The sequence below is a fragment of the Sceloporus occidentalis genome, unplaced genomic scaffold (assembly GCF_023333645.1).
Source record: "Sceloporus occidentalis isolate IW3139 unplaced genomic scaffold, rSceOcc1.0.p SCAF_41, whole genome shotgun sequence".
Classification (NCBI taxonomy): Eukaryota; Metazoa; Chordata; class Lepidosauria; order Squamata; family Phrynosomatidae; genus Sceloporus; species Sceloporus occidentalis.
The window spans coordinates 4,305,775-4,321,866 of NW_028317021.1; the positions used below are offsets into that span (position 1 = coordinate 4,305,775).

The 16,092-nt window shown below is 43.7% G+C and overlaps 1 protein-coding gene across 1 annotated transcript in view; it reads right to left on the reverse strand.

Annotated features, from left to right (window-relative positions):
- Window positions 1-15,490, reverse strand: part of LOC149289995 (protein phosphatase 1F-like) — a 30,748-nt gene extending 15,258 nt beyond the window's left edge. Inside the window, exons 1-3 of the mRNA XM_089489754.1 lie at window positions 15,175-15,490; window positions 7,875-8,005; window positions 606-805 (exon numbers count right to left, since the gene is read on the reverse strand). Coding sequence (XP_089345880.1) covers window positions 606-805; window positions 7,875-8,005; window positions 15,175-15,371 — 528 coding nt within the window. The 5' untranslated portion in view covers window positions 15,372-15,490. The remainder of the gene's footprint in view (window positions 1-605; window positions 806-7,874; window positions 8,006-15,174) is intronic.
- Between the last annotated feature and the right edge of the window lie 602 nt (window positions 15,491-16,092).

Here is a 16,092-nt window from a genome sequence, read left to right on the forward strand (position 1 = left end):
ACATCCTCTGATCAATCTACAATTATAGTACATTTACTCTGGGTTACCTTCACAAAGCAAACCTACACTACTTAGCCCTGCATCACCTCCAGTAATAGAAATCCTTATACCATGGGTAGGCAAAGGATGGCCTTCCAGAAGTTGTTCATTTACATGTCCCATTATCCATCACCAGTGGCTATGCAAGCTAGAGCTGATGGGAGTTGCAGTCCAATATCTCCACTTCTGCCTTGCAAGCAGGCATATTCAGGAATTCAGATTGTTAGATCTTTAGTGTGCATTTTAATATGATGTTTTAGTGATCTATTGTCCATAAGTAGTGCTGCTGCTCAGGTTATCAAGTTAACAGAACACATAGCTTAACAAATAGTTTGAAATCTCTGTGTGGTGTTTATATACTGTGAGACTGGGACTGATTTTTAAGGAGTGCAGGACAATATTGAATTTACCATTTTAAAACTAACATGGCCAAGAGAAAGTGAAATTCACCACTGCTGGAACTGGATGATTTTTGCTCATTACTTTGAAGAGCTAAAATTATCTCAAAAGTGGACAACAACTACTGTGGGTACTCGGATTCCCTCACCTGAGCCCTAGAAATTTACCGTCATGCCAAAAAGTTGATTAAATTCTGGTAGACAAACGTGTCTGTCCTCCATTTTCCGACGGGTATTACGGGTTGCGTGGATAGAAACCTGGAGGTAGCGGTCAAGGGGCTTGAGAGTTGGTGGCTGCTTTTGCCATTTGCAGCAAACTTCCCAGAGTTTGTTAAAGAAACAGCGCTGCAAAGCACCTCCATCCAACACTGGGGAAAAAAAAGTTATACGAAGTCATCATTTGGAGGCATACATTGCATATTTATTCCTTCGTCCACACTATTCCTCTCACTGCTTCAGCTTTTTTCCTCTCACCAGTTTATACTGGACTGTATTAATTTTGTGAATTTGTCTTGTTCATTAATTGATGTAATTTTAGATAATTTGTTTTTGTTGTAATACTGATTTTATGTGTTGTACTCCCGCTTCGATCCATGGGGAGAGGCGGGAAATATAAATAAAGATTTTATTATTATACATATATTTTCAAGGCCAAGTTTCACCTTTTTCTTTAAGGTGAATGAAGAAATTATGCTGTAATTGTAAAATGCAGCAACAATGCCAAACATCTTGTCTCTCGTCTTTCATTTCCAAACAGCATGGATTAGAACAAGAGGAGACAGAAATTAGACCTGTAGAAACCCACCAACTTTTATGTCTCCTCCAACTTATTGAGCCTGGCAGAGGAAGTTGCTCTTTCTCAACACACATGCAACACTATTTTATTGCAAAGTGTTCTTGCATATCAACATAGTATGGTCCTTGTATATACTTTACCAGACCAGCTTCTAATGGAGCAATTTTCTTGAAATGGCTGTAACATGGAAGTTACATAAATTAACACATAACAAAAAGGCCTGAAAAGTAGCCCTTCCTTTGGTATGACCAGTCTAGTTTTCATCTTGGTTATACAATTACGTCCCTTATAAGTGACTGAATCAGTATACAGGGCAGGATAAGAAATGGCGTGTTGATTATTTGTTGCTTTGTGCCTTCCATGGCAACCCTAAAGTGGCTTTCTTTGCAGAATTTGTTCAGGAGTTAGCTTTTGTCTTCCTGTGAGCTGAGAGTGTCACTTGCCCAGTGATGGGATTTGAATCCTGGTGTCCTAGTGTCTTATTCCAGCACTCAAACCACTATCTCTCTCTCTCTCTCTCTCTTTTGGAATATGAGTTTTTACTAGAATATGCCAAGGAATCTACAAACCTTCCTTGACACCTTTGTTGCCATAACAGCAGGATAACACCACACACAACTGTCTTTGTTCAGTACACGCTGTGTTTAGGGATAGGCTTATGGGATGCAGATTTGACAACTGTTACCAAATTCCCTTTACCTTTAGCTTATCACTTCTCTGAGTATCCACAAGAGCTACGTATTTGTCAGATACAGCAACCTGCATTTATCTCTATGGGTGATAAATGATCCAATTCCTACTCGTCTTCTAATCTCTATCGCTCCCTCTTTTCTCCCCTCGCTTCTCCATATCTTCAATCTCGCTCTCTCTACAGGCTCCTTCCCTTCGGACTTCAAACATGCTCTCATTTCCCCAATTCTGAAAAAACCTTCCCTTGACCCCTCCTCTTTGTCCAGCTATCGTCCGATTTCTCTTCTTCCCTTTCTTTCTAAAGTTTTGGAATGGGTTGTTTATTCTCGCTGTCTTGGGTTTCTTGAAGCCAACTCCATCCTCGACCCCTTTCAGTCTGGTTTCCGCCCAAGGCATTCTACAGAGACAGCTCTCACTAAGATCTCGAATGACCTTTTACGGGCCAAGGCTAATGGCCTTTACTCTGTTCTCATCCTTCTTGATTTGTCTGCAGCCTTTGACACTGTTGATCACTGTCTCCTAATTGACATACTCTCTGACCTTGGGTTCTCAGACTCTGTTCTTGACTGGTTTAGATCTTATTTGTCAGACAGATCTTTTGCCATGGTTGCAGGTGGTCAAACTTCATCTCCTGTTCCCTTATCTGTTGGAGTTCCCCAGGGCTCTGTTCTGGGTCCCCTTCTGTTTTCTCTCTACACACTGTCCTTAGGTAAACTCATCAGCTCTTTTGGTTTTTCCTACCATCTGTATGCTGATGACACCCAGTTGTATCTTTCCACCCCCGACCTTTCTCCAAGGCTTGAACAGCAAGTTTCATCATGTCTCACAGCTGTCTCGCAGTGGATGCGCCATTGGCGTTTGAAGCTCAAGATGTCCAAGACGGAGCTTCTTGTCTTTCCTCGTAAGCCCACCCTTCAACACTCCTTTTCTGTCTCTGTGGACAACATTTCTATTCAACCAGTCCAGCAAACCCGCAGTCTTGGTTTTATCTTTGACTCTTCTCTGTTGTGTATCCCTCAGATCCAGACCACAGCCAAGGCTTGTAGATTCTTTTTGTACAATATTACTAAAATCCGACCTTATCTCTCCGCCTCTACTGCCAAGATCCTGGTCCATGCCCTAGTGATCTCACAACTTGATTACTGTAACATCCTTCTGGCAGGGCTTCCTCTTTCTCACCTCCGTCCTTTAATTTCTGTCCAACATTCAGCTGCACGCATTATCACTTCCACCCACCGCTCTGACCACATCTCTCCTGTGTTGGCATCCCTTCACTGGCTCCCCCTCCCTTTCCGCATTCAGTATAAGCTCCTGCTGTCGACATTTAAAGCCCTCCATGGGCGGGCCCCTCCTTACTTATCAGACCTTATTTCCCCTCACCTTCCCACTAGGGCCCTCCGTTCTGGTAGTCAAGGTCTGCTGTCCCAGCCCAGGATTTCCTCTGCCCCATCTCGGATTCGCCCCTTTTCACTTGCTGCCCCTCATTCCTGGAACCTTCTTCCCCCGCGAACAAGAGCCATCACTTCTTTAATCAGCTTCAAAACGGAGTTGAAGACCATCTTGTTCGGGGCAGCGTTCCCAGGCATTGCATAATTGTCACTTGCTATTTGATGTTCTTTTGTTGCCTGTTTTATTGAATCATTTCCTATATTGCTATGTATTTTATATGTTTTATCCTACTAGAGAGGCCCCTTCCCCACCACCACTCTCCTTTGTGTCGTATCTTTTTAGATTGTAAGCCTGAGGGCAGGGAACCATCCAATTAAAAAGATTGTATGTACAGCGCTGTGTAAATTTACAGCGCTTTATAAATAAAGGTTAATAATAATAATAATAATGGGTGGATTAATCTCTCTGAAGCCTCTGCTGCTAGCTTTAATTTTGTGTGTCTGAAAGATTAGCGGAAGGGCTCTAGTAATAAAGCTGTTGTTGAATTTTAGGGCAAAATATTCTGAAGTGCAAAAGACTTGTGGGAATCTGGTAGGTTACACTGACTGACCATAACTTGACATCTGACACCAAACCAACCTTATGAACCTGGGAGCTGACTGGGCCAGTCTCTCCAAAGGTGAACTCCAACCTTTTGAAAATGCAGCAATTTTCAAAAGGGTAGCCATGTTAGCCGGTTGCAGCACAACAACAGAGCCATGTGGTACCTTTAAGAATAGAAGGTTTATTCTGGTAGCAGGTTTCATGGTTACACAACCTCCTTCCTCAAAGACACAGAAGGCAATATTGGATTAGAATTAAATATATCTAGTGTTTCAAGTAGAGGTAGGATACAGACAATAAAGTGAGAACATAGTTAAATCCAAACTTATTAGCAGTGACAATTATATATGGCCACAAATATCCTAGAACTAGGTAGTTCATTAAGAAGCGGTTGTATAATACAAGTATCTTTTCTTTCCTTATGGTTACCTCGGCTTTCTGTAGGCTGTGTGGGATGAACCTAGCACAAGACAGGAAATCTTTGCAAATGAAAGACAACAAGGCTTTTTAAAATAAATAAATAAGATACCCATGTGTTTTGGGGCAATATGAGTGAAGATACTGTATGCTGAAAATCAGAGTAAATGCAGTATGTTCTTCTTGAATGTTGCATGAAGACATGCAGTTTTTAGGCTCTCCATAAGGTGGAGACAATTTATTACTTGATTATTACTTGATGTGTGATTCAGAGGAAAAACAGACTGCTTGTATTAGAATTAAATCTATCTAGTGTTTGGGTGGGACATTACATTCGCATTCTAACATCCATTCTTCTAGCACACTGTTGGTATGGGACATAAAGTATAGATGATGAGAGGAAGTATTGCAAGGGAGAGTGCGCAGCTCAGTAATGACAAAGTGGTGGGTGTTTTTTGTTGTTTTTTTTTTTACAAATTAGCAATGATTTCCTCCAAACAGAAGTATTGAAAGATAAGCATAAAAAGATCCAAAGGAACCCTGTAGCACCATTGAGACTAACAGAAAAATAAATTTCTAGCATACATTTTAATGGACTCAGTGGGCAGACATATATACCAACAGGGGAAGAGGAGTGTAACTTGCAACAGAAATGCGAAGCATGTCGGTACAATCATTGTTGAGACTGAACTTGTCACCACATCACCATACCCACATGCTTTGCATTTGTATTATAATTCATACACACACACCCCTTGGGATATTTGTTTGTCCCCACAGGATTCACTCTGTGCCTCTGATGAAGTGAGCTGGAGTCCATGAAAGTTTATGCGAAACATTTCTTTTTCTGGTAGTCTCAAAGGTGCTACAGGATTCACCTATATTGTTTCCTCAATACAGTTTAAGTGTGGGTGATCTTATGTTTTGCACAATAATCTCACTCACAATGTTGTCACCATGTTCTTGGGCAAAGAACGAGGAAGGGCAAGTGTTTTTTTACATTCAAGCTAGTCTGAAATAAAGCCACATCCTTCCTCATATAAAGCAACTCTTTTTTAACATCTGTCTCAGAAAGATGATATTAAAGCAACCAGGAAGATAAAATCTTAAAGGATAAGTAGTACAGGAAATGCACTACTACTATTACAACTACTACAAACTGGTATGGCATTATAGAAAATTTACCACTAATACAAATGGATGTAACAATTTGCCTTGCCATGTGATTTATAATGAATTTTGAACCACTGGATTAGATCCAAGGATGCACTTGTGTGCATGGAAGTTATCTACTGCTCACGGAAGTCCTGTAACCCTGTGGCAAAACATGTGCTTTGCACACAAAAGACCACAGGTTCTATCCCGAGTAGAGCAAAGCAGGACAAGTTTTGCCTGAAACCCTGGAAAGAAACTGCCAGTCACTATGTACAAAATGCTGACCCAAGTGGACCAATGGGCTAACATGGTATAAAACCACTTTCTATGCTTTCCTAATGCTGTCTTATATCTTGAACTAGAACTGTGTGACAACACCAAAGAGACTGCTAAAATTTCTTGTAGAGCACTTTCTTGCATAGGGTGGTGGGGAACCAAAATAGAGCCTACTTGTTATAGCACTACATCAATTCTTAAGCATTTGCAGAACAGGACCAGTGACTTTCCCCCTTTCACTCAAGTATATTTGGATCCAACTCTATAGTGCCCTCAATTTCATGTTACAGACAGAAAACCAAGGCTGAAAAATGCCATCTCCCCAAAAGACATGGTAATTTCGTGGGATAAATTAATGCAACTACCAAGATCCAGCGCATTTCCCGTATGCTGAAGAGCTTTCCTATTACTTCAGTGGCAGAAGGAGCCCCATATGTTCATGCCACTTGCATAATTCATCAGGAAGTAAAATATAACAATAGCAGCATCTATTAGCGATGAGTGCGTGGAATGGATCTGAGTTTTCCCAATTCTTCAAAACGTTTTATTGAAATGCCCACAAATATTCAGCTGCTGTGTATAAGAAACTAAGACCTGCCAGCTACACTGGTCAGTGTTGTTTTGCTGTTTCCCTTCCGTTTGCTGTTTCCCTTCTAGTCTGTTGCAATGAAAAATGATTTTTGTTTGAGAGTTGTACCTGGTGCAATCAAATTCCCACTCCACAGAAAATGAAATGTTTCTAATTCTACCTCTTACAACATTATGACCCCCAGACTATAGCCATGTTCTAGTAGCCTCCTATTTGGATTACGGCATTATATGTGGGACTATCTTTGAAGATGGTTTAGTTTTGAAGACTGCCAATTTTGACTGAGGCAGTTCATTCAGACAATCCCAACAGATTCAACAAAGCATTATTGGCTAGCTTTCTTTGCTAAGTCCAGTTCAAAGTGCTGCGGCTTACCTTTAGGCCTGAGGTAGGCAACACACAGGCTTTGTTTGGACTGCATATGTTTCCCCAGCCCATATTTACAGCCCCTTTAGATCTTGAACAGGGATCAAAACAATGAAAAAAAGAATAACTAAGGCTACTGGCAATTCTTGTTTAGAACATGCCTTCTGCTCGCAACTTTTTCAGGGTAAAAAAGGATGTTATACAACTAGAAGTGGGCTTCTGGCTTCAGGGGTCGATGTGGCCTACAGTGGGTGCTAAAAGCAGGGGGGGTTGCCCCTGCAGTGTGTAGCATTTTTGCTTTTAGCCTCTGAATAGTTTGGGCTCCAACAACCTGATGGATTGCCTACTTCTGTATTATACTCTGCCTATACTCTAAGGCCATCTGCTGATGTCCTTCTCCAAGTGTTGCTTCCACCTGAAGACTGATGGCTGCATCCACGCTGAAGAAATAACCCGGTTTGAGCCCACTTTAACTGCCATGGCTCAAGGTGATGGAATTCTGGGAATGGTAGTTCAACAAACCTTGAGCCACGATAGTTAAAGTGGGCTCAAACTGAATTACTCCTGCAGTGTAGATGCAATCTGATGACATCTTATAACAGGACCTTTTCAGATGTTGTGCTCCCATTGTTGAATGTCCTTGCAGAATGAACATTTTAAACTTTTAGGAGTCAGGCTCTGCCTTTTTTATTTGCTCATGCATTTGAAATATTGGAGTTGGGAGCCAGTGTGGTGTAGTGGTTTGAGTGTTGGACTATGACTCTGGAGACCAGGGTTCGATTCCTGGCTTGGCTATGAGACTCATGGGGTGACCTTTCGTAAGTCATACTCTCTCAAGCCTCAGGGGAAGGCAATGGCAAACCTCCTCTGAACAAATCTTGCCAAGAAAACCCCATGATAGGTTCGTCTTAGGGATGCCATACCTCAGAAATGACTTGAAGGCACACAACACACATACATCTGCTTCTTGTCAATGATGGTTTTTGTGTATATTAATTGTATCCAGATGTTGTATTCCAAAAGAGCATAAACCACACTTGAATACATTTTGAGGAAGTGCAATATATAAATATTTTGCATTAGTGAAAAAAAGAGCAACGTTTACCAAACAATAGTAAATTTCTGCTCAAGATCCAAATGTTACAAAGATACCTACAAGGAGATGTCCCATGGTGTCCAGCTTCCTCCTCTTCAACATTCTGCTTTTGAAAATCACTGAGATCAGTCTGTAGCAGATCACTGACTGCAGCATGAATCAAAGATGCTGCAAGGAGGGGTGGTGCATTCCTGATGGGAAAAGAAAGAAAAGATACTGAAATAGGCTGCATGGAGTAAGCAAGACTAGGAAAGTCGGTGTTTTGGCAATCCAAGTCTAAAACAAACGAACCTCTGTTCCCTCATAGCAAAACCAAGACAAAACAAACAAACAAACAAACAAAAACCTCAAGAAGGCAATTTCTTTTACTATATAAGATTTCTATCCTGCCCTTTAGCCAAAAAGGCACCCCAGGTGAATACAAAGAGAAGTAGTGTGTGAGTTCCTACTCTCAGGAGTACAATCTAAGCAAAAGACCTGATATACAAGGAAGAGGAGGGGGAAAGCCAGTTGACTTCTTAGAATGGAAGCAGTTCAGGTAGCTGGTTGGAACAGCTGCCCCTGGCTAAATGAAAGCTAAGGGAGGGACAAAGACAGCTGGTCTCAATAGTGGCAATAGACTATGCCTATGGCTTGGGTCAGATGTGATGTGAACCTATTTTGATATTACATGAATTATCTTTGGATTCATATACTCCTTTCTCCCCCTGAACAGCGCAGTCCTCCCTTTTTGTCAGCATAACATAACTTCCAATTATGTGCAAATCAGGCAAGTTGGGTTTGCCTGCAAATCAGAAACAGAAACCATCCTTTATGCCTCTTTGGAAAGACAGAATCTGGTCCTCCTCTCTAAATTTAAAGAAACAATAACTGTCCCTGGAATAAAGGTTAAGGAGTTGTCCCAGAGTCACATCATAGAATTAAGATGATGCAGGCTAAAACCTCACGTGGAATCAGCCCAATCTCAGGGTAAACAGACTTTTAGCCTGGGGTAAAATACTCCTGGTTTCGTGCAGAATTTCCTAGAAACTTGACAGCAAAACCTGGCTGTTGACACTGGCTCCCTGTGTTCCTTACCTTGCTGGCTGTCACTTTCACTCCAAAGACTCCCATCACTGTGTCTCTTGTGGAAATGGGGTACCTGGCTGCACGTACATGGCTAGACACCCTATTTCAGCATCAGATGCAGTGACAGGGAAAGCTTCTCAGTGAAAGCGTGCACAGGCCATGGGCTGGCATGGGGATGCATGTGTGAACATCCCCTCCATCCCAGTACTGATCCAAATACCAACTCAGGTGAGCACTGGGGCCAGGATAGACTGTATAAGACATTGTTGTGCATCCTCACTGGGTCCTGGCCTATCTGCTCAGCCCCTAAGAAAGCAGCCCAATATATCCCAACACATCTGCGATGCCCCATCCTCACTTTAAGACTTTATCAGACAGTGGTGTGCATTCTCAGTGGGTCAGGGAGATAACCTTGTCCCCAGGACTCTCCATGGGATGCACCATCCACTACCAATGAAACTACAGGGCTACTCTCGGTTTAGTGCCTCTTTGTCTAAAACAAGGCCTTACAGCTATAGGGCTGGAGCCTTTTGGTGTCAGTACTTTGAAAAAGGAATTTTCCAGACACTGCACAGTATGTTCCAAATGAAGCCATGTGAGCACACTGTGAATCAGCAGAATTGGTATTTGGTTTAAATACAAAATACCACTCTGTTTCTGCTTATAATTTTCAGGGCAAAACTAGTGGAGCAGCTGGCCACGAAAACACAATGCAAGAATACTACAATTTTTAAACAAATACTGCCAAATTAGTTTAATGTACAGTAATAAACCCTTTAAACACCTTTCAGCTATGGTGACAAAAATAGGAATATATTCTAAGGTTCAAAGGAATAGTCATTACAGCTTATTCTATACCCATAAGATAACTTCTTCAACACAGTTCATCTAATCTACCCTTGAAGCTCTTTACCCCATTCATGCACACTGTAAGAGAGGTATGTTCAGTTCTTAGCTAATCCTAAAGATTTCCTGTTATTCCCCTTCTCCCCCTCAGAACCATGTCCTGTATCGGAACTGTTATGGTAACAATAGCATCCTTCTTCCTCCCAGAATTTCCTACAGGACACAATCTACATCTCTTTGTGTTGAGTAATACTTGGTTTCCTTTTCAGAAGATGAAGTGGAAACAATGTAGACAAAAAGAATCAGCCCTTGCCTGATAATTTTAAGCAGTGACTTTCTTCTTAGAATCATAGAGTTGGAAGAGACCACTAGGGCCATCCAGTCCAACGCAATTCTGCCATGCAGGAAATCTAAATCAAAGCATCCCTGACAGATGGCCATCCAGCCTCTGCTTAAAGACCTCTAAGGAAGGAGACTCCACCACTCTCCGAAGAAGGAGTGTGTTCCACTGTCAAACAGCTCTTACTGGCAGGAAGTTCCTCCTAATGTTCAGGTGGAATCTCTTTTCCTGGAGCTTGCATCCATTGACAATTGTGCTAGGCACAGTACAACACTATCACACTGATATTCCATCATGGAAACATAGCATAACTGCATGAGGATAGGCATGTTAGCGGACACCACTTTCTTTTACATGGGGGAAACCGCACACACCACCACTGAAAAGGGAATGTACAGACTACAAAGAACTAAATAGAAGTATGAGTTTAAAAAAAAAGTTCAGAAAACTGCTTAGAACCAGTGGAGTAGGGAACATGTCCCTAGAGCATCAACCCTAACCCCAACACAAGGAAGCTCAACAGAGAAGATTCTGTCTTCATTCACTTGAAACAGCCTCACAAATGGGAGAGGATGAATTTTCAGGGGGCACCAAGAATGATAGAATGATAAAATCATAGAGCTGGAAGAGACCCCCAAGGGCCATGCAATTCAACCCCCTTCTGCCATGCAGGAACTCACCATCAAAGCACCCTCAACAGATGGCCATCCAGCCTCTGTTTAAAGACCTCCAAAGAAGGAGACTCCACCACTCTCCGAGGGAGCGCCTTCCACTGTTGAACAGCTCTTAGGGTCAAGAAGTTCCTCCAAATGTTGAGGTGGAATCCCTTTTCCTGTAGTTTGCATCCATTGCTCCATGGCGTCCTATTCTCTGGAGCAGCAGAAAACAAGCTTGCTCCCTCCTCAATATGACATCCCTTCAAATATTTAAACAGGACTATCATTTCGCCTCTTAACCTTCTCTTCTCCAGGCTAAACATCCCCAGCTTCCTGAGTTGTTCCTCATAAGGCATGGCTTCCAGACCTTTCACCATTTGGTCTCTACCTGTCCTTGCCAATGCCAATCTGTACCTATCACTGCTGGAAAAATATAAACAGATTTGTGACTTGAATTGCTGTGCATCAACAAAATATATCATACTTGCCAACCAAATTTAGACACTAGGATTATTTTTCCAGTCAAACAAGAGAAAAAACTACTTTCAGGATTTGGTTTGAAGTGTAATTCAGTGATGCTGGGGCCCAACTGCACATGTCTTGTGTTCATCCATAAATAAGGACTATTCTTAGCACATTTAAGTTGTCTGGCAAACATAATACTTATGACCATGCTCTCTCTCCCCTCCCCTGCTATCACCAAGCCAGCCCTCCAGAACTACAGGCATCTGGTAACAATGATCATATTGTACAATTCTATGTGTGTTTACTAAGAAGCAAGCCCCACTGGGTTCAATAAAGCAACCAGGATGGATCTGTTGTCCAAAACCGTTAAACAAAATGCCACAGGCAAGCCCTCCTTTGCAGAAAGGAAAACACAGAGGAAACAGGGTCACTTGTAGTTATGAATAAAAACCCCTGATCAATTTCATTTTTATAAACCACCCCAGAGAAATGTTTCTGGCGACATTTTGACTGAATGATACCCACTTGCTATTCGCAGAAAGAACACAAGTACACAGTCTCAAAAGTGGCATGCTCTGTTGGCAAGAGAGTGTGCCACTCCCTCCGTAAGAATTCTTGGGGTGGAAGAAGAGTAATAAAACTGGATGAGGCTTGACAGTTTGGGCCCTGGGGATTTATGCATCCCTGAGATGCAGCCTCTCCAACTAACACTCACTTCAGGGCAAGTATGCAAAAAATGCAACTACTGACATGTTCCGCTCTTGCATTAATACCAAGAGTGACAGCTGGGGTGAAAAAGCTGCAAACATTGCATGAACTCTACTACTACGGAGATTATTCTCCCCTAAACTGGTGCCCTCCAGATGTGTTAGTCTATAACTCCCATTCTACTTGATGGTATGAGAATTGATGTCCAAATGTCCAGCAGGCAAGTTGGGGAGGCCCTTGAAAGCCTGAGCTTCATTCTGACGCCATTAAAACAGGAGCTTTGATCTGGCAGAGTGCTCAATATTTTGCTTTTCCTATTCATAGGCAATCTGCCTTTCAGTGGAACATTTTTTGTACTGGGATGCCCAGTAAATTCTCCCAATAGTTTGGGGATTATGCTTTCCCTCTTTTATAGAACCTCAACAGAAACAATCAGAGATGCTTAAAGCCACCGTAAACAAGCAAACATCATAGATAAATCCTTATTCCTTATGGTCACAAACCAGTGTGAGAACTGCAAAGTAGAGCAGACAAAATACAGTCAAAAACTGACCCAAAAAGTAAAAAAACCACATATAAATACACATTATAAAAATACAGATGCAGTGGGCCCTTGGTATCCGCTGGGGTGTGATTCCAAGACCAAAATCCATAGATGCTCAAGTCCCATTTAAGTAGTAAAATGATGACCCTTATATAAAATGGCAAAATTACAGTTTGCTTTTTTGAATATGTATTTTTGGGAGTATTTTTGAGCCATGGATGTGTGAATCTGTGGATAAAAAAATCTGTGGATATGGAGGGCCGACTGTACAGATAAGCATTTATCTGTCAGGGAACGGAACCCAGTTAAAGCACAACTTGGTATTCATTATACTAATCCGTGGTGCAAGTCATCTCCTGTTGGATTTTAATTCCTCCCTACCAAAATTTAGCTACAGTGGGCCCTTAGTATCCGTTGGGGTTTGGTTCCAGGACCCTCCATGGATACCAAAATCCATGGACACTAAAGTCCCATGAAATAAAATAGCATTGTAAAATGATGTCCTTTATACAAAATGGCAAAATCAAGGTTAGCTTTATGGAATCTACACACACACACACGGAATATTTTCAAGCTGTGGACGCTTGAATCCATGGATAAGGAATTCGTGGATACGGTGGGTTGACTGTACTTCATGTGCTATAGAAGAATTAGTGTCTGAAAGCAGCAAAGAAACAAAAGATTGTGAAGTCGAAGGCTTTCATGGCCAGCATCCATAGTTTTCTGTGGGTTTTTTGGGCTACATGGCTGTGTTCTGGAGGAATTTATACCTGAAGTTTCACCTGCAACTGTGGCTGGCATCTTCAGAGGGGGGTGGCATGGAAGTGAGTGGGGTATATATACCAAACAAGGGTCCCAGAGGTATATTTACCACACACACTTCCATGCCACCCCCCTCGGAAAATGCCAGCCACAGTTGCAGGTGAAACTTCAGGAATAAATTCCTCCAGAATGTGGCCACATGGTCCAAAAAATCCCACTGAAAACTAAACAAAAGATTGTTCTGAACACCCTGGATGTTTGTGGAGGATGGGCAAAATAGGATCAGTACATCGATAATCGAACGCCAGAACCCAAAGCTCAGTCTCAGGCCTTCAAGTCCCCAATAAATGTCGATCAGAAGGTTAGGATATGGGTCTTTCCAATAAGAAACAAGAAATCCATGCATCTGAAGTCGAAGGCTTTCATGGCCGGCATCCATATTTTTTTGTGGGTTTTTCGGGCTATGTGACCATGTTCAGGAAGAGTTTCTTCCTGGCGTTTCGCCAGCATCAGTGGCTGGCATCTTCAGAGAATGCTGGCATGGAAGAGAGTGGGGTATATACTGCCATTCAACAACAGAACAATATACACAGATTAACATGTAAATTGCATATATATTATTCTTGATGTTTCCACCTGCATCTGTGGTTGGCATCTTAAGAGAATGCTGGCATGGAAGTGAGTGGGGTATACACCCCACTCTTTTCCATGCCAGCATTCTCTGAAGATGCCAGCCACAGCTGCTGGTGAAACATCAGGAATAAACTCTTCCAGAACATGGCCACAGAGCCCAAAAAACCCACAGAAAACAATCCAAGCATTGATAACCTCAAACCTCCCACCCATACATTCATATCTCCCCATGCTAAAATGGCTCCGTCCCATACACCTGTGTGGTGACGCTCTCCCTGCTGCATGAACGGGTGAGCTGGGTTCAGCCACACTCTCTCAGCCTCAGAGGAAGGCAAGGGCAAATTCTTAGTGAACACACCTTGCCAAGGAAACCCTGTGCTAAGTTCACCTTAGGTCAGAAACCGCTTGAAGGCGCACAATAACATTAATGTACCCTTTCGACACATCCGGCGGGATGTCGTGGTTTGAGTGTTGAATCTTGGAGCGCCCCTTCCATCTCTCCTTATATGTTTTGTTCTCCACACCTCTTCTTGTTCTGGCCCTTCCAAAATTCACCAACACCATCTTAAATTCCATGGAAAGAGTTAGAGATGTTTAAAAAATGGAATGTGAAGGAAATTGGATCGACGCATCCACTCAGTGGTTTGAACGTCGGATGACAACTCTGGAAACCAGGGTTCGATTCCCCACTCAGCCATGAAACCCACTGGGTGACTTTGGGCATGTCACACTCTCTCAGCCTCAGGGGGAGGCCATGGCCAACCTCCCCTGAACAAATCTTGTTGTGAACATTTCATGATAGGTTTGCCTTAGGGTTGCCATATGTCTTGAAGGCACACAACAACACACGGTGCAATGGCCCCAACAAGAACCCTCTTCATCCTGCATAGGCTTGAAGGATATAGCATCCGTTGCAGACAGGAGCGCACACTTTCCGCACACTGAAGGCGCACACACAAGGGCATGAAGAACTTCTTGTTGTCGTTGTGTGCCTTCGTGTCATTTCTGACTTATGGCGACCCCAAGGCAAACCCTATCCTGGGGTTTTCCTTGGCAAGATGTGTTCATAGGGGGTTGACCATTGCCATCCTCCGAGGCTGAGAGAGTGTGACTCACCCAAGGTCACCCAGTGGGTTTCCTAGCTAAGCAGGGCTTCAAATCCTGGTCTCCATAGGCTGCTGCAGCCACACTGAAGCAACCACCTGGCTTGACCCCGCTTGACTGCCCTGGCTCCAAGCTATGGCATTCTGGGAGTTGTGGTTTGTGCCTACTGCAACTCCCAGAATTCCATAGCCTTGAGCCAGGGCGGCTGCGAAGGAAGGCGCTTGGTTTCCCTACCTGCTGCCCAGGAAGGTCCGGGCCAAGTCGGCCATTTCGGCGGGGGCCTCGTCTGAGCTCGGGGAAGCCCCTCGGCCCGGGGGGCTCCAAGGCAGCGCCTCGTCCGGGCCCAGCGCCTTCGGGAAGTCCCTCAGGAGGGAGCCCAGGAAAGCCCGCGCCTCCTCCTCCTCCGCCGCCGCCGCCTCAGGGCAGGCCATGGCCGACGCCTCTCCTCCTCCTCGGCCTCTCCTGCCTCGGCTTCCCGCCCAGCGAAAAGGAAGGGCGGGAACTGAGGCCGACGGCAAGCGAGGCCCACAACAAGGCCGCCTCCCTCAGCCCTATCCTCCCAGGAGTCCCCCTCAGGGCGAAGGAGGAACCTGCCCCTCAGCGCTTAGTCCTTCCCCTCCGTCTTTGGAGTGTTGGACTGGCACCCTGGGGACCAGGGTTCGAATCCCAGCCCAGCCACAAAAAACACACCTTGGGCCGAGTCACACTCTCTCAGCCTCAGGGAAAAGCAAGGGGAAAGCAAGGGCCAATTCCTCCTTCACTTCAGTGGGGCCAAGCTGTTTGAGGGTTGGGCCGTGACACATGGCCATTGGCTAGAATACAGGCAGGCGGTTGTAGGAGCGCACCCACACCTCGGGCACGCATGCCATGATTTCCCTCTCTGTTCATCCCCTGGGCATAAGTTCCAAAACCATGAGAATGGAGGGAGGACTGTACATAAGTTCTTCGGCAAGGTTTTCCTTTGCATTATCCTTTGTTAGATAGGATCATAGAGTTGGAAGAGACCGCAAGGGCCATCCAGTCCAACTCCCTTCTGTCATGCAGGAACTCTCAATCAAAGTATCCCCATTGACAGAGGGCCATCCAGCCTCTGTTTAAAGACCTCCAAGGAAGGAGATTCCACTACACTCCGAGGAAGGAGTTTGTTCCACT